This window comes from Stegodyphus dumicola, chromosome 5, assembly GCF_044657685.1.
Source record: "Stegodyphus dumicola isolate Sdum_Otavi_A_Nest chromosome 5, ASM4465768v1".
NCBI lineage: Eukaryota > Metazoa > Arthropoda > Arachnida > Araneae > Eresidae > Stegodyphus > Stegodyphus dumicola.
In genome coordinates, this window is record NC_140772.1 from 103,848,136 (window position 1) to 103,867,643 (window position 19,508).

A 19,508-nucleotide genomic window follows, 5' to 3' on the forward strand; every position below is an offset into this window, starting at 1 on the left:
TTTCAAAATTTTTGTGGTAAATAGTATATGTCTGACTTAATTCAACAAAGATAATGAAACCGAATATCTTCGCTTTTGCATCGACATAAGTTTTATTTGCTCCTTGAAGTTGTTTATTTAATATATTTAATTTTTCAAAGATATCGGCTAAATGACTCACAAATGGATTGTTATCATCCGTTAACGAATTTTTCATTTCAGGTTTGTCACTTAAAAAATAACTAAGAGTACCAAATAGTTCCGTAAATCTTTCCAAGCAGTTCCCTTTCGACAGCCTTCTTACTTCAGTGTGAAGTATAAGTCTCATATAGTCTTCATTTTGTTTTTCATAAAATAACTTGAAAAGACGTTCATATTTGGCCGTAGCTTTTATAGCATTGATACACTTTAACCAGGTTTTTATGAATAACACAATGCACAAGATACATTTCTGGATTCTCATCTTTTATCAATTTTAAGCAACCTTTTTTCAAATTCCGTGATTTATTTTATTTTTCAACCATCATATTAGGAGCACCATCTGCAGTACAAGATGTATTATATTTTTTATTGGTATATTTTTATATCTACGTTTCTTCGGCAAAATCCCCTTTATGAATATATCTCACATAAGTAACGAGTACGGCCTCACTGTCTCTCAAAGTTAGTTCATCCATTTGCATCGAAAATTTTCTTGTTTTCAGCTTTTCAACAAGTTGTATTGCAATATCTCACTCATTTCATCTTTGTATTGTTACTTATTAGCATAGCTTTAACGTCATCTTTTTCTAGAACAGTTTTAAATGCTGATATTGATGGTTTGATCAAATTCTCCCCTATAGTACGGCTTTTCCCAGATTAAGCGATGAGTAATGAAATAATAATATAGGATAAATAGCCTCAAAAGCACGATTAACAGTTGCATTATGAGCAGTAAGTAGGGACTTTAAGGAAATTTTTTGAAAAAAAAAGAGAAATATTAAAGAGTGAAAATAATTCAAATCTGAATTAATATCAGCATTATGTTTCGCCTTCAAATGTGCCTCAAGATGACCTAGTTTCATTGATTCGTTGGTCAGGCATTATTGGCATAAAAGGCAAAAGGTGACCATTTATCGACTGGGTACGAAACCAAATTTTAAATATACCTCCGAATACTGACGAACTTTTTTTCTTGCTTGCACCCCTCATTTCACTAAGGGCTAAAAGAAATAAATATAAGATTAATATAAACAAAGCTGAAAGCAGCTGCTGTTGTCCCTCAAGGAAAAAATAATATACCGATTGCCATTTCAACAGTAAAAAATAAAATAAATTCGTTGGCTGAAATGTGTGAAAAACGTCTGGAAAGCATAATGTGTCAGTTATTTAAATGCCCTTTAAAAGCATTTAAATGTCCATGTCTACAGCGAAAATTCTTTATAAAATATTTAAAATGCACCGCAATTTAAAAACATTTTACATATGCATCACTTACATTTTTCTTTATTTTGGGGAATAAAAAAAAATGAAATTTCGAAAAATTTTGACTTCCTTTGTCCCCTTAAAATCTGGAGAGTCCATTTTCGAATTGCCCCCCTTAACAGTCTCATTGCCGCCTTGTGGGACGTGGGCCCTACGTTGGGAAACGCTGGGATAGAGCATCAAAAATACTGGAACCGGCCCTGCTTGAATTGAAACGTCGTTCTCTATGAAATACCCTTTTATTCTTTTATTTCAACAATGTTTATATCTTTCCCTTAAATTTTTCTATAAGCAAGTGGTTTAATAAAATACTGAAAAAGAATGTCGATCAAGATAGTCTCGTATAAATAGCAATAAAGTAAATTTATTCTTTTTCTGTTCGGGTTTGTACAAAACACTGCTGCTTTATTTATGGTCATCCTGTTGCTTCCTCTTTTATCTCCGCCTCATTTTGCAGATTGTTGTCCGCAGAGGAATTTCCATTGAAGACGCAAGACTGAGTGATTGCAAAAGCGGCGCTTGTTTCCGTATTTGTTTCCATCTGAGTTGTGGAAGTTGGAGAAAGGAAAGCACCAGCTGCATCTAGTGCTAGTTGGACAACATCTGTCGTTCTATCGTCTGTAGTTTCATTCCAATCTGATGATAAAGCAAAGATTCCAAGACTAGACAAGTCATCCATTCTGATTTGAGTTTGATTGATTTCATAAGACATCACTGTAGGATCTATGAAAGTTAAACAAATAAATAAATAAATCAGCTTTTATATGTCTAGTATTATTTTAACAAATCTACAATCTGTTTTTAATTGTTTTTATTTGCGTTATGAATTATAGTTCTTATTCACGCTTTTTTTTTTTTTTTTTTTTGTTTCTTTAAGTGAAGGAACGTCTCTAGACAAGTAAGAGAAATATGTAAATGTATGAATCAATGCAGATTTACTTTAACTGCATTCAAAATCAGAGCATATATAAAAAAATTCATGATCTAATGTATCTATCATTCAATGAATATATCTTAATCTTATGAAAATTGAAAGAAAATATAAATTTGTATTAAATAAAAAAGTGATGTTAATGGGAAAAAATGAAGGTAATTAAATATAAATTATACGGGGCATTCGACTCTCTGTGATGGTAAAATATCTTATGGAGCTTATGGAGTAACAGTGATCCATAAGATATGGTAAAATATCTTATGGTTCACTGTTACTTTAAAATAGGAACTTCAAAATTATTTCCTGCTATCAGATTTCACTCGTAACCTTGAAAACAATATCTGCGGAGAAAAGGCGACTCGCTTAATTCTTTCCCCACTTCATTTCCATTTAGCGTGTTTCGCTTCGAGAAAAGCACGCGAATCAAAGGTTTCTAGAAGTCCAGTCTCAAATGACTTGGAGAAAATAACTGCTGTGCAGTGATGACCATACGAGTTACTATCATACATGGAGGAGAGGTTGACAGAATCACTGAAGTGCCTATTTTAAAGTAACAGGCTCACATATTCATACGCAAAAGTCCCCACAGACTGTAACATAATCAGCAAACTAATCAACAGAAATTTCTCACTGGACTCCTGTCTGCAACTCGAACTTCTTGCTATCACAGACCGAGATCTCTCAACGAACAGTACGAGCTCCAAAATTTTGGCCTATCTTGAGGATGCTATACAAGAAGAATAACTACAAGCAAAAGGGGAGCTCCACCTTTTTATAAAGTAGGTTGTAGCACACAAGTTCACGATTTCATCTTCAAAGGTGAAACTATGATTATAATTTAAATCGAAGTCTCCGAAACTACATTCAGAATTAAACTGAATTGAATAAGTATCAGATATTTATCTAATATAAATTACATTGGTGCTCATATAGATCGTGGATACACAATTCTTTTCCTGTATGCCTCTTTTAAAAGAATGGTTTTCTTTTTCAATTTCCTTATATGCTTTTCTACAATATATGCTATGCAGCATACGCATAATACTAATTACTTCACATAAATAACTTAAAAGGTAGCATTTAGACTATATGAACAAAAGTTTTGAAATAAATATGATTTATAAGATTTATATTTTATTATTTTTTGCATTATTAAAGTCACCGATTCTTTTTGCGCAAAAATTCGATTTTAAGTAATACTGTAGCTGCTTTTGATGTACTAATGAATTTTTTAATATTTGGAATAAAAATGTCTAATTTATTTCTTAAATCTCTTCATTCAAAAATATTTAATTTATTTCTTCTTTCCGCAATAAATTGTTGCTTCCACTAGGTAAGAAGAGGAAAAGGACAATAAAGTTGCTTCGATAGAAACTTTTAATTTTGGGATACTACTTTTGAAGCACTTTTTAATTTCAAAACTTAGCGTACCGTTTGAACATCCTCTTTCAATGCAATCAACCCTCTTTGCGTCATAATATCAAGATCAATTCTAGTGTGTTTTTTACCTTAAATTTATGTGATATCTTCCTAACATCATGATACAGCTTTATATCAATAAACAATAAATTATCAGTTTTATTAATATATACATTCATATATATATATATATATATTTATAAATATTATAATCAATGGGGTCTTGACTATACCCATCAACTGTTGCTCCACATTCGGCTGTCGACCCGTAGATCATCAATGATCCCCTTTAAAATTTTATTGACTCTCAGAGGGTCGATAAAATCCATGGAGGTAGGAAGTTAGATGGAGTAACCCTAAACCAGTTTCCCATACCCTGCTTTGAAGCACTGGCGATCCCTTCTTTGGTAACCAAAACATTGGGTAATTTACCATTGAGTTCAATTGGTTTTAACACGATCGGATGTAAATATTTTGTAATTACGTCATAAATATGCATATAAATGTATATATTTTCTTTTTCTACAATACTTCAGAGTCCTAAGTATATGAAAAGAAAACAGTTTTAAACAACATTTTATTCTGAACGGAATTAATTGCGATACTTTTCACAGAACAATTTGCTCAGAATGGTTTAATTTGAAATATTTTCCCAAGTTTTCGTTAATTACATTAGAAAAAAAATTAAATTAATTCAATTTGATTCGGTTAAGGATTACAAAAATTAAGATCAAAGTTTATTGTATTATTAAAATTATGCATTATTTCTTTTCTATTCATAGAGCTTCTTCCTAAAATACTTTCTCATATATGACATGATTTTTTAGTTTCTGAGGCATCTTTTAAATAGAAAACTTCTGAGGCATCTTTTAAATCAAAGTCAATTTATAATTAATGCTCTATTCGGTCCATTTCAAATTAGAGCACCTTTTCATTTAATAGCGAAATACTTTAAATAGTACTTAACTTTCTCTGAATATTTCTGAAAGAGAATAAAATAAAGATTATTTTTTAAATATTATTTAAAACTTGTAACTGAGTTATTATGAAATGTAAGGGGGATAATTCTTTTAACTATACTTATCAGATTTTTTTACCCTTAATTTCAACAATACATATTCCAAAACTCTTCTTTATTACTTTCTTAATACGCATCTCATAGAAATTGCTTTACAATACCTTTTAACAGGTTGCTTTCCAGTGCGAACAATTCTTGCTTAACTAGTTTTATAACGAATTTGTCAACAAGATGTCAATTTATGTTTACAATTCAATGTTTAGGTTGTTATATATTTAGATAATATTTACAATCATTATAAATTTAGATACATTTAATAATTAGATTTTTTCACAGTAACTTTCACAGTTGTTTATGAATGAATAAATCCTCCATTTCAAATACATTTATAAATAATTTAATAAATATTTACGTATTTTGTTAAATGCAGATACATGCTTTTTTGCAAGCACATGCATAAATACCATTTTTCAGTTCTGGCTTGTGGAAATCTTTAATTTCTGTGCATTCACTATACTATTTTTCGAGTAAAGTAATTTACACTAATTTAAAAAAGGTACATATTACAATAATATGTGGATGTGAAAAAAATTTATTTTATTTAAAACATTTTGGCGTTTGGAACATAAATAAAAGCAGCGAATACTCTATCAAGGGTATCGAAAGATGTATACAATTTTAAAGGTACGGTGAGCTATTTTTCATTCTTTAAGCATAACTTTTTTCCTAAAATCTATATTTTTGTAATTCCAGCTTAGAATTTTTCTTTTATGCAGTAGTGTCCCGTTTTTCGATTTGTATGGAACTGTCGTGTGTCGAAATACTATCAGAGCGCTGTCAAGCGAGCTTCTGAATGTAAACAAAAAACACCCCATCTGGTGACCGAAGCTTTTTAGCGATGCTTCACTTCTAATGCCGGATTGGCCACTCCTTCCTTTCTTACCTCCATGATAAAATCAGGGTGTCCCGGTTGTGAAAGTCTTTCACGGATCCTTCATAGGCTGAAGTAAAGAAAAGGTTCAAATTCTTCTCAAGCTCCTTGCTCAAAATCACAGAATCTACCTGGTGAATTTCCTTCATCTTAAAACAGGATATAAAGCAGTCGGAGAAAAGATTGCATCTCATAGTATTTTAGCGTGGGTCTCACAGAAGTTACAGAACATATTATGTCTTACAGTGTCCTAGTTTGAGGCTCACATTTCCTCACTCAATTTAAAAATACCTTCTCTCAGAGCAATGGTCTACAATGTTAGCATCTGTCATAGTATTTACCAAATCATAGCGATAAGTATACTAAATATTCTTCTATCTTTCGACTAAAGCTAGTGGCGGTATAAGACTCGTCATTTGTACACATTCATTAAGTAATTCGGTCTTTTCGCTAAGCGCATCGTTGCATGCATCGAGAAGCTATAAATAACTGTATATTCTTCTTTCTTCTAGTCTTCCCTTTGCAAAAATCCTTTAGAGAAAGGCATTCAATATTTTCTTTTCTCAATTCATGACAGCAGTCAGCTTTACTTGCCGACACTGATATTATGAATGAAAAACAAAGGAGAAACGAATATAATAAAAAGATAAGTAATCACTGACGTTAGTACTAGACCAACTACTGTCCCATATCCGGAATCACATCTTCAAAAATGACCTACCAGACCCTCCTTTTTCGGTAGAATGCATGGTATTCAGCAGGAAGACTTACGAATTTATTGTGCGCATGTATGATATTCTCGTCCGCCTTGAATTCTGGCCCACATAAAGTACACACCTGCTCCGCTTCTAGGAAATAGGCGCTTTACCTCACCTCTGGAAAGCTACTGATAGTGATTTGTACCAGTGTTAAATCCAATGGTCACTAGGTTTTTGCCCCTCACAGAAGCTTGCATAGGTTTGGTTTGGTTTATTTAATTATGGCAAAGCACATTAGGGCTATCTGCTTAAGGGGAGGGGTGCCTTCGTGGAGGACTTTCTAAGGGAAATTGGCTCGTATATACGTTACACATGGGGAAAACCACGAAAACGCCAACCCGTTCGCGGGATTCCGAACCTCAGACTAAACTACCAGTGTTCAGCGACTTTACCGCTCGGCCGCTGGTGGGCCAGAAGCTTGCATAGACAAACTTGAGTATTTAGATACACAAAAGCATTTATACTTGTGTAGAAGAAAATAAACATAGCTTTTAAAAATTCTGTGTCAGTATTCAATTCTTCAGTCGTTTATTAAAACGATGTTGTCGTTTATAAAGATAACCTTTTTATTAAGACAGTTTCTGCACGTATGCAATGAATATACCGTCTTATGTACTTATATTTTATTTCTACTATTTTTAATATTATCTTCGTACCTCTACAACCTTCGTATGACTTTACATTTTATATGTAACGTTTGTGCTATAAAACTGCAGTTGCCAAAATCCTTTGGCAATCCTATCTGAAGCAATCACTGGCAAGAATTACAGCTAACGCAAGATCTTTATTGATCTCCCACACGTTCTCGCGCATGTGTGAAATAAAAACCTTTTAATTTATATCCGATGAACTCTTTCACGAAGTTAGTGTGTTTCCATCCGGTAAAACATACGATTTTTAATTTATGTTTCAAATTTAATCAGTTGTACGCACTTAATTAAATTTTTATTTTACTTTTATTGACATAAATGAAAATAATTACATTTAATTTGAAATATAGCCAACTGATTCGTGATTATTAAAAGATGTTATCAGCGCCACGTGTTAGGTAACGGTACAGAACTATTTAATTTAAAATTTAAAAAATGTTATACTTTATAAAACTTTAAAAATATTTTTTGAAATATTTAATGTTGAACTCTTTATTGAAGTATTATAAAATACTCCGAGTCTCCAAACTGCATTCAATTTTTATTAGGTAAAATACTTAACTGTAATTTGACTATAACAGAAAACTGTGCATAATTCTTTTCTCTCATACTTCTCTTTCATTTTAGGCAGTTAAAAGTTTCAAAAGCTCACTTTCATCAGTATGTGACTTATCAAGATAAAAAACTGTTGGAATTAATAAATGCAATTTATAGTGTATGTTCCTTAGTTTTAACATTTATCGAAGTATTCGAAAACACTTACGCATATGCCCTCAGAATAATGCTAAATCCTAATAACGAACATAGGGAAATCTCTAATTTAGTTTAAGTACAGTAGAGACGTTAAGTATTTTTTAGAAGCAGGAAAGATGAAAAATTAACAAAGCCTTCGCCGGGAATCGAACCGCGGACTTCTGGAATACCGGCCCAGTGTGCAGACCACCACACCATGAAGGCATGCCAAGAAGATGGGAGAAATACTTTATAGTGCAATAAAATTTGTGCGAACTGAGACTTTAGTAAAGTAATTTTAGTAAAAATACCTCTCTTGACCAAGGTAATATTATTGTGATAATTATCTCTTGTGATAATCTGGATTCCCGTTTGTACAGGAACCGCTGAGAACTGTGTGATACATTGATAATATAGAAAAGTACACTGACCCGAAGATTGTTGCTCTCCGAAATCTCTCTGATACCTGTTCACTTCTTGATCTGTAGTGAAAGCAGATAATATGTCTTCATCACACACATTCTGTTTGCAGCGATTCATTTTTTCCTGTTTTCTCCATTTGGCTCTTCGATTTTGGAACCATACCTGCGTAAATGTATAAAGTTTTAAATCCAATTAATGTACAATACAAGAAATCTAATTGCTTACTTGCTATTAATTTTGAATGCCGCTATGCTTAAGCAGAAAAGTTGCTTGTATATGTGTTAACAATAGTTCATCTTTCAAGAAAAGATTTTGAACCCCATGAATTCTCAATGCTATTAAAAATATATGAATATAAATGTTATTGAATGTATTATTATTTATTTATAACTATGTAATTATATGTATATAACTATATAATTATATATATATATATATATATATATATATAATTATATATATATATATTCTACTAAATTATTTAGTATATTATCTCCTATGACAAATCTGTTAGAATGCTATTGAAATTAAGTGTAATTCATTAGCATATTTAAAAATTGAATCTTGAATAAATTTAAAATGGAAATATTAAAAAAGTATAATTAGAAGTGAAAATGCAATCAATAAAACGAGTAATTATCGTCATTGACCAGAAATTAGTTGACTTTTCAAGGGGTACAAACTAACTTCCGAAGAATTAACAATAATTAATAAATGCGAAAGTGTTTTATCTTTTTCTCAAGTAATAATTATGATGAAAACATTTTAGTAAGAGGAGTTTAAGTTAAGTAAGTTGAGTAAGTGAGATGAGTTTTAGTAAATTTGCTAATTAGAATGCAGTAAGAAATTGGCTGTATAGTCAAGTTTTAAAATAAATCTTAAAATCAGGATATATTGTTATAAGAGGGAATTTTAGTTTCTTACTTGAGAAAATTGTCCCCCGATACTTTCGCCTTTACTCATATTAACTCAATGCAAACTTTGTAAAAATAATAATGAACACAATGCAATCTTTGTAAAAACAATTAAACAAGTAAGAAAAGGTGCATAATAATATGTTCATATGAGACTAAAAGGAAATATAAAAATTGTATGAAAAGGAAATTTACATAATCTGCATTAAACGCCAGAAGATGAATTAATTAACTTACGTGCTTCTTTTCATAAATTTCCTTTCATACATTTTTACTATTTCCTTTTAGTCTTATGTGAATATATTTTTATTTCTCTTTTCTTACTTGTTTATTTGTTTTTACAAAGATTGCGTTGTTTTCATTATTATTTTTACAAAGTTTGTATTGAGTAAATATGATTAAAGGCGAAAGTATGTCGGGAGACGGTTTGCTCAAGTAAGAAAATAAATCTCACTCTTATAAGAATATATCTCCATTTTAGGATTGATTTTAAAACATGACTGTACAGCCAATTTCTTACTGCATTCTAATTAGCAATTTTAGTTCAATTCATCTCACTTACTCAACTTAAACTCTTCTTACTAAAATTTTTTTGTCATAATTCTTGCTTTCGCATTTATTAATCATTGAAGTGTCTGGTATGCAAATGTAAGAGAATAACACTTCTCTGACTCCAATGGAACCAATATTTTATTCCTTACAAAGTTATATATTCTTATTCATAAGATTTATTTACATTTTACATGCACTTTCAATCGCGTGACAGAAACCCGAAGTTTGTTTACTTCGTTCTTCGCGGAGACTAGAAGGTGTTGTCATTCCGCTTTAACTAAATTTAATTAGAAACTTAACGGAACTGAAGCGACACTACACACCCCCTTCCTAGTGACAGCGATTATGGAAGATAATCTTTAAAGTGACTGGGGAACTTCACATGTCTGCCGGTTCTAGTAGTCTTGGTTTCATGATGAGTTTCTGAATTTTCTTCAGTGTTCTTGGGTGCAGGTGTTTCCCCAAGTTCCGCTTTCTTGGGATGGGAGTTTTGGAAAGGAATATCAGAATTTTGCACTAGGAAACATGGCTTTAGTCTGTCTATTGAAACTCTTTTAACTTTTCCTTGGATTTCAATATCGAAGTACTTATCCTTTCTTGCTCTTACAGGATACGGTCCAAGATAGACAGGCTGTAGCGACAAATTATTAATGTTGTTGTATAGGAATACGTGAGAACAGTTGGAAAGATGTTTAGAAACAAAGACTGTTCTATTTCCATGGGTGGTGGTAGAACTTGGCTTCATAGCTCTTATTATTTTCTGAAGGTTTTGAGAAAATTCAGACTGTTTCATATGAGGTACTGTTGAAAAGAATTCACCAGGTAATGCTAAAGGGCTTCCGTATACAAGTTCTGAGAATGAGCAACCTAGGTCTTCCTTGATGGCAGATCTTATGCCTAAAAGAACGAAAGGCAAAGCTTTCAGCCATGATTTTGATTCGAGTAGATGACATTTGAGACTTGCTTTTAAAGTTCGGTGTTGTCTTTCGATCAGGCCATTTGCCTGTGGATGGTACGCAGTTGTAGTGTTTATATGAAAACCAAGATATTTTCCTAAAGCTTGAAAAAGTTGGCTATCAAATTGCCGACCTTGGTCAGATGTTATGTGATTCGGAATTCCAAAGCGTGAAAACCAAGTATAAATCAAAGCTTTAGCAATAGATTCTGCTGATTGATCTTCTAACGGTACCGCTTCGATCCATCGTGTATAACGATCGATGATGGTTAGAAGATATTTGAATCCTTTGCAAGGAGGTAGCGGAACCCCTAGATCTATGTTTAAATGCTGGAATCTGTGTGGAGGTACTTTGAATTCTCCCAAAGATGAATGTGTGTGTCTGTGAACTTTAGATCTTTGGCAAGATAAACATGCTCTAGTCCATAGTTGGCAGTCTTTATTCATATTGGGCCATATGAAACGTCGTGTTATTAATTTTATCGTGGATCTTATTACAGGATGAGATAAATTATGGATTGAAGAAAATATTTTCTGCCGAATCTTTGCAGGGATGTATGGTCGATTATAATTTGTAGAAGTATCACAGTAAATTTTCTTGTCGCTGTCCGGTATAGGGATCTGTAGGATTTTTAAGTTTGGGTTGTTTTTTAGTATCTCCAAGTTGTCATCTTCTTGACAGTCTACTACAGTTTGTAAGTCTATTGCAGATGGTACAGAAATGGTGTCTATGCGAGAGAGAGCGTCAGCGACGGTATTTTCATGCCCTTGTATGAATCGGATATCGGTTGAGAACTGGCCTATATATGATAGTTGTCGAGCTTGTCGTGGCGAAGCTTTTTCCAAATTTTGTTGGAAGGCAAATGTTAGTGGTTTGTGATCCGTATATATTGCAAACGTTCACCCTTCTAAGATGTATTTGAAATGTTTTACTGCTGTATAGATGGCTAAGAGTTCTCTATCGTAGGCACTATATTTTTGTTGTGCTGATGCCAAATTTCGGGAAAAGAAACTTAAAGGTTGTTTTTCATTATTCACAATCTGATGTAAAACGGCTCCAATGGCAGTATCGGAAGCATCAGTTGTTAGCGATATTTCAGCCTTTTCGGATGGGTGAGTTAAGTTTGTGGCATGAATCAGTGCATCTTTTAAGATCTGGAAGGCGTTTCTTGTTTCTGCCGTCCAGGTTATTTCTTTTCTGCAGTTCTTTTTAATACCAATGAGCAATGTTGTTAAAGGTTGTTGCAATTTCGCACAATTTGGTATGAATCTGTGATAAAAATTCGCCATACATAAAAATCGTCTTAAACTAGTAAATGATTTTGGTTCTGGGAAATTTTTGATGGCATCAACTTTCGTTGAAAGAGGTTTAAGTCCTTCAGCTGACACTTCGTATTCCAGGAATGCAAGTTTTTCTTGACAAAATTTACACTTTGCCGCATTAATACAGAGGCCATATTCGTTTAGTCTTTCGAGGACTGCTCGTAGATGTTTTTGGTGAGTTTCTTCATCTGGAGAGGTTATTAGAATGTCATCCAAATAGCAAAACACGAATTCTAGTCCATTCAACACACTGTTCATGAAACGTTGGAACGTTTGTGCCGCATTTCGTAGGCCGAGCGTCATGAATGGGAACTCGAATAAGCCAAAGGGAGTGAGAATGGCCGTTTTCGGTATATCTTCTTCGCGAACTGGAATTTGTTGGTACGCTCTAATGAGGTCTATGGATGAGAAAACGTTTTTTCCAGCTAAAATGGAACTGCAATCTGTTAAATATGGGAGAGGGTATTTATCAGGAATCATGACGTTGTTTAACGCTCGATAATCTCCACAAGGTCTCCAATCACCTGATTTCTTCATAGCGAGATGTAGTGGGCTCGACCAGTTACTTTTGGATGGCCTGCATAAACCCATTTGGAGCATAAATTCAAACTCCTTTTTATCCGCTTTAAGTTTCTCAGCTGAGAGTCTCCTGGCTTTAGCGAAAACTGGTGGACCTCTGGTTTCGATATAATGTTCGATGTTATGATTTTTAACTTTATTATTAACTACATTCAGTTTTAACAAATCCGGAAAATCGTTAATGATACGTTTATATGGATCATTTACGGCATTTAAAATCGGAATATTATTATTGTTATTTTGAAAACAAGGAGTTCCATTGGTTGTTAAGAATGTAGTACCATCAATCAACTTGCGATTTTTAGAATCTACCAAAAGGTTAAAATTTGCAAGAAAATCCATGCCTATTATCGGTTTGTTTACCTCCGCAATTACAAAAGGCCATGTGAATGATCGTCTGAGTCCAAGATCAAGCTTGAGTAATTTTTGGCCATATGTTTTAATTTTCGTACCATTTGCAGCAAAGAGTTCTAATTTTGAGATGTTTTTTTTTATCTGCAGGTAAGGGAGGAATGACAGAAATTTCTGCCCCGGTATCTATTAAAAATTGGGTAGCCGTTTCTTTGTCGCTGATGAAAAGACGACTCAGCTGCACCCCTTGTCCCTCCGTCGTCAATGAGAGACGGGGAGCTGGTTTTCCGGACTATTTGTCTGTGATGTTGATGAGCAGTTTATTCGGTGATAAGTCACTTAAATGACTTATCACCGAATTTTTTATGATAGTAACAAATATCACTAGATCTGTTACCACTGTAACTCCTATCTCGTGATTTGGATCGGTTACGACAATAGGGACGACTGTGGCGTTGCTTGTTTAAAGCAGAAACTTGTAAGCTAAGTTCACTAACCTGTTTTTGTAAACTTTCAATCACTTCCGTTTTTACCGTTATGGATGATGCAGCAGCTATTTGGCGAGTAACAGGGTTTAATTCCCAAATCTTATCGGCCATTGTAGCCACTTTTGACAAATCTTCCCTACTAACAGATATAATGCTACGCATATTAACGGGTAAACGTTGTAGCCACAAAGTTTTTAGGAAAGTATCTGTTACTTTATCGCCCGCCAAATTACGCATCTCACATAGTAATTGAGATGGCTTTTTGTCATCCAGTTCTAACTCACTCAGGAATTTTTGGGTTTTTTTTGAGTCTCTGAATCAGCATATAATGAAATTAGTCTATTTTTAATTGCCTCATATTTATTATCTTGTGGTGGACTTAGCAAAATATCAGATACCTGTGACAAAATATCGGGTTCAATGGAACTTATAACATAATCATATTTTGTTTGATCTGCACTAATTTTTGCATTTCTAAATTGTGCTTCTAGTTGAATAAACCATATTTTAGGATCTGGCTTCCAAAAAGGAGGAACTTCAACGCTTACCTTGGCGACAGATGATGGAGTTGTTGCTTTAATTTCGGTTTCGTCTTCGTCAGCCATTGTAGAATTCGATCACGCCGGGATACACCATACACCATACAAGTGTCTGGTATGCAAATGTAAGAGAATAACACTTCTCTGACTCCAATGGAACCAATATTTTATTCCTTACAAAGTTATAGATTCTTATTCATAAGATTTATTTACATTTTACATGCACGTTCAATTTCGTGACAGAAACCCGAAGTTTGTTTACTTCGTTCTTCGCGGAGACTAGAAGGTGTTGCCATTCCGCTTTAACTAAATTTAATTAGAAACTTAACGGAACTGAAGCGACACTACAATCATTGTTAATTGATCGGACGTTACTTTGTTCCCCTTGAAAAGTCAACGAATTTATGGTCAATGACGATAATTACTCTTTTTATTAATTGCATTTTCACTTTTAATTATACCTTTTGAATGGTTCCATTTTAATTATACCTTTTTACTGTTTCCATTTGTTCACTTCCACGCCTATCGAATTAATTTCTACCTTTTAGTTGTCCTGCGTTGGCAACACGCTTTTGAGATTTGTCGTTCGTAGAATTCGGTCGCTAAAAGCGTAGCTGACCTGTAACTGTTGTAATTCCTATTTTATGCTTATCTGTACTGCTGAATTATTACTAAATGTTTACGTGTGAATGTTATGTTATTAAATGTATTCAGTTTGGTTTAAATAGACGAGAGTGACTGAATTTATTAAGTATGCTTAAAGTCGAAACTGCGTCATCCATGTCGGCGCCATTCTAATACGAGGAAGTAAACAAATTTCTGGAGGCACGGCGGCGAGATACGGAATTCGTAAGCAGTTCAAGTACAGATAAGTGCTTTTATTTCGATTTACATCTGAATTTGATTCTTGAAGTTTTATATCTATTTTGTATTGATTTTGATTTTGAACTTGAATACTTCGATTACTTATTATGGATCAAGCTACTGTCATTAGATTGCGTGGTAGGGCAAAAGCGGCCTTCACAAGGCTTCAGAATACTATTTCTTCCGATTTATCTAAAAATGAAGTAATTTTGCATCTGGAGCGCTTGGAAAGGATTTTTTTAGATTTTGATAAATTTGATGCCCAATTACCAGAAGAACAGTCAGAAATTGAAGATTTTTAATCGAAGTATTTTAGTTTGAAACTTCAGTATAAAAATTTATTAGATGTATTAAATGTGGCTAATGTGCCAAATGTTTCAGGAAATTCTAATATTAGTAACTTTAAGTTACCTAAGTTAAATATTCCTATTTTTTCGGTAACTTTAATGACTGGATGAATTTTAAAGATTTGTTTGTTGCAACAGTGCATAATACTTCTTTATCGAATATACAGAAATTTCAGTATTTAATCGGATCACTTGCTGATGAACCAGCTTCTATAATTAAACATATTCCGTTATCAAATAATTCTTATGAAGAAGCATGGGCAAAATTGCTCGCTAGGTACGATAAAATGAAACAAATCGTACAATCGTTAATTAAAACATTTATGGATCAAAAATGTATTTTACAGGTTGATAATGTTAATTTACGGCAATTAGCTGATACTTCCGATGAAGTTATCAGAGGTTTAAAAGCTCTTGGTGATGAAGCAACTTCTAGGGATCCATGGTTAATATTTATGTTGCTTCAAAAGGTAGATTCAGAAACTCGAAAGTTATGGGCACAGAAAACAGAAGAAGATGATTTTCCTTCATTGGAATCATTTTTTGAATTTTTAAATTTAAGGTGTTCTTCTCTCGAAATTATCATAAATAAAGAAGCGGAAGCTAAAGTTGTTGATAAAAGTAGTAATGTTAGTTCTAAAACATTACAGAATTCTAAATTTAGTAATAGTAAATGTTCGAAATGTAACGGACTTCATGCGTTATATAAACGCGTTAAATTTAAGAATTTGGATGTTACTGCTAGAAAGAACTTTGTACGAAAACGAGGATTGTGTTTTTTATGTTTAAATTCACATCTAATCAAAAACTGTAATTCACAGTTAAAGTGTAATTTCTGTAATTCAAAAACGCATAATAGTTTGTTGCATGAAGATATTAAAGCTAACAACGTACAGCTTTTAACAGCGCCAAATGAAAACGAAAGCACTCAGAGAATTTCGAATGAATCATGCGAGGGTCAAGGTCAGGTAGTTAGTAATACGATTCAAAATTGCAACTCGGCGATTTTTCTCGCACTCGCATTTTCGTCCAGTGGCGAAACTATCGAAATTAAATTATTATTGGATTCCGGAAGTGATAGTTCGTTTATTTCTGAACGAGCTGTTCGAAGATTAGGATTAAAAAGAACAAATCAAAGGTTACTTTTGCGTGGAATTGGCGGAGTGCCAGCTTCCAAAACTCGTGGTTCTGTTGATTTTAAAGTTCGGTCAAAGGTAAATAATGGAATAATTGATGTTAACGCATACATTTTGGATAGGTTAACTTTGCCATTGCCGGAACAAGTCATTAATGTAAAGCATACAGAATACATTAAATCTATTCCGTTAGCGCATCCGAATTTTGCTCAACCCAAAGAAATTGATTTGATTTTAGGAGCTGATTATTTTTTCTCCGTTTTAAGATCTGGCCAAATATATGGTTCGAAAAATGAGCCTGTAGCTCAAAATACAATTTTCAGTTGGGTGATTGCTGGGAAGGTCGGGAATAATATGGAAGGTCCCAAAACAGCAAATTCACACTTCATAAAGTTAGAAGATAATATAAATGTTGATTACGAACTTAAGCATTTTTGGGAAATGGAGGATATTGTCGATGTTGGGAAAAAGGAATTTCTGACACCTGAGGAACAATTTTGTGAATCACATTTTCAAAACACTCATTCTGTTAATTCAGATGGGCGATTTGTTGTAAAACTTCCATTTTATAAATCGCATTTGAAGTTGGGTGTTTCAAAACCGGCAGCTATTTCTAGGTTGCGTTCTATGGAACGAAAATTCAAAGATAATCCGGAATTTGAAAAACAGTATAAAGGTTTCATACATGAATATGAACAGTTAGGACATATGACTGTGATTAATGATGATTTATCTAACAGATCGGATATAGAAAAGTTTTATCTTCCTCATCATGGGGTCATTAAACCTTCTAGCACAACGACACAATTAAGAGTAGTTTTTGATGCATCCTGTAAATCTGAAAATGGTATATCATTGAATTCTCTTTTAGGGGTAGGTCCGAAATTACAAAGAGATATTTTTGAGATTTTGATTAATTTTCGATTTCTTAAAATTGTTTTCATAGCCGATGTGGAGAAGATGTATCGTCAGGTGATCGTAGCTCCTGAAGATGAGAATTATCAATTGATACTTTGGCGATACAATTCCAGTGATGAAATGCGCACGTACAAGTTGAAAACAGTTACTTATGGTCTTTCCTCTGCATTTTTAGCAACTCGATGTCTGAAGCAGGTAGCTTTAGAGTCTAAAGAGGAATCAGATGTATCTCGTATATTGCAAGAGGATATGTATATGTACGACTTATTGTCGGGTGCAAATACAGTTGATGATGCAGTATCTGTCTGCAAGAAAATATCTTCAATTTTACATGCACGTGGTTTTGATTTGAGGAAGTGGAATTCAAATTCTGTAGAATTCTTAACTGAATTTAAGGAACATTGTTCATTGAATTCTGATTTTGAGATATCTCCTAATTCGAGTTCGAAAGTCTTAGGACTTTTTTGGAATTCCACTACTGATACCTTTAGTTTTAAAGCTACACTGCACATCAACACACCTATAACAAAAAGACGCATATTAGCAGAATCTGCTCGCATTTTCGATCTTTTAAGTTTCTTATCTCCTTGCACTATATTGATTAAAATATCCTATCAAAAGCTATGGTTAGTTAAAGGCGACTGGGATTCAGTTGTTCCCCAGCATATCTCAGATGATTGGTTTAAATTTCAAGAGACATTCAGTCAAATCAATGACTGTGAAATTCCGAGATGTGTCATACTTACAACGGACAGTGTTATCCAACTACATGGATTTTATGATGCATCTTCGCAGGCCTATGCGGCAGCCATTTACTGTCGCCAAAAATGCAATGGTAAGGTTAAGGTTAATCTTTCGGTATCAAAGACTAAAGTCGCGCCTATAAAGTAAGTATCCATTCCTCGATTAGAACTTTGTGCTGCGTATTTGTTGACAGATTAATGCGATCTCTTTTGAACATTTTAAAGAAGTTTAATTTTGAAATCTTTGCGTGGACGGATTTCAAGGTAGTTCTGTCTTGGCTATCAGCTCATCCACGTAAGTGGAAAACTTTTGTGGCAAACAGAACATCTCAAATCATAGAAGTGATACCTATTAAACATTGGAATCATGTTCCCTCTAAACATAATCCTGCAGACATTGCTTCTCGTAGTATTGAACCTCAACTCCTACCAAATTGTACTTTGTGGTGGAATGGTCCACTATGGTTGCGTGAGGAAGAGGAAAAATGGCCTAAATATGAATTAAAATCTGAAGATTATACTGAAGTAAAGGCCGAATAAAGATTTGATCCTATTTTTATTTCTCATATACGTGAATCGAATGATTTATTAGCTAATTTGTTCGAGCATTATTCTTCGCGTTGTAAAATTGTTCGTATTCTGGCTTACGAGCGGTAAAGACGCTGAACACTGGTAGTTCGGTCCGAGGTTCGAATCCCGCGAACGGGCTGGCTGCATGGGCGTTTTCGTGGTTTTCCCCATGTGTAACGTGTATACGAGCCAGTTTCCCTTAGAAAGTCCTTCATGAAGCCATCCCTCCCTTTAGGCAGGTAGCCCTCGTGTGCTTTGCCATAATTGAATAATCCCAATCCATTAGAATAACGCTCCAAGCCATACGTCTAAATCTACTGCTCTATTTTTTTGAGAAACTAAGAAATGAAACCGGAATTGAAGCTATTTCCTTTAAATGCATCCCACCCAAGTCCCCTGATGTGTCTCCTATAGATTACTGTGCAGTTGAACTTTTAAAACAAGCTCTTTATGAACGGCATCCCAAAACATTGGATGGACTGTGGAAGATTGTAAAGAAGGAGTGGAATAAAATCAACCTTGATGTTTCGAAAAAAAGGACTTTTATCTTGGAAATCAAGATGTAATATGATAGTTCAATAAAAGGGCTGTCAGACTGAGCATATTAGAAAAAAAATTGTAAGGTTTGTTTATATACATAAATCTTACGAAAATGTGTGAACACCCTCTATATTAACATAATCATCTAAAAATAAAATATGAGAAAAAATTAGCTGCTTAAATACTGTAAACATGCAGATAAAATTGCAAAAATGTAATAATATTTGGCAATGCAGCGCTATTTTAAAGTTTTCTAAAATTTTAAAATTTCCCAAACCTCCAGATATTTTGAGAAATATCTAGGAAAGACAGCACACGTATATTTGAGTAATCATAATTTTTGTGTACCTATTCATTTATGAACTTCATTAACTTTTATTT

At 33.4% G+C, this 19,508-nt stretch overlaps 1 protein-coding gene across 1 annotated transcript in view; it reads right to left on the reverse strand.

Annotated features, from left to right (window-relative positions):
- Positions 1-1,791: 1,791 nt before the first annotated feature.
- Positions 1,792-19,508, reverse strand: part of LOC118205172 (uncharacterized) — a 38,092-nt gene continuing 20,375 nt past the window's right edge. Inside the window, exons 4-5 of the mRNA XM_035377464.2 lie at positions 8,317-8,470; positions 1,792-2,166 (exon numbers count right to left, since the gene is read on the reverse strand). Of these exons, the coding sequence (XP_035233355.1) occupies positions 1,859-2,166; positions 8,317-8,470 (462 nt within the window). The 3' untranslated portion in view covers positions 1,792-1,858. The remainder of the gene's footprint in view (positions 2,167-8,316; positions 8,471-19,508) is intronic.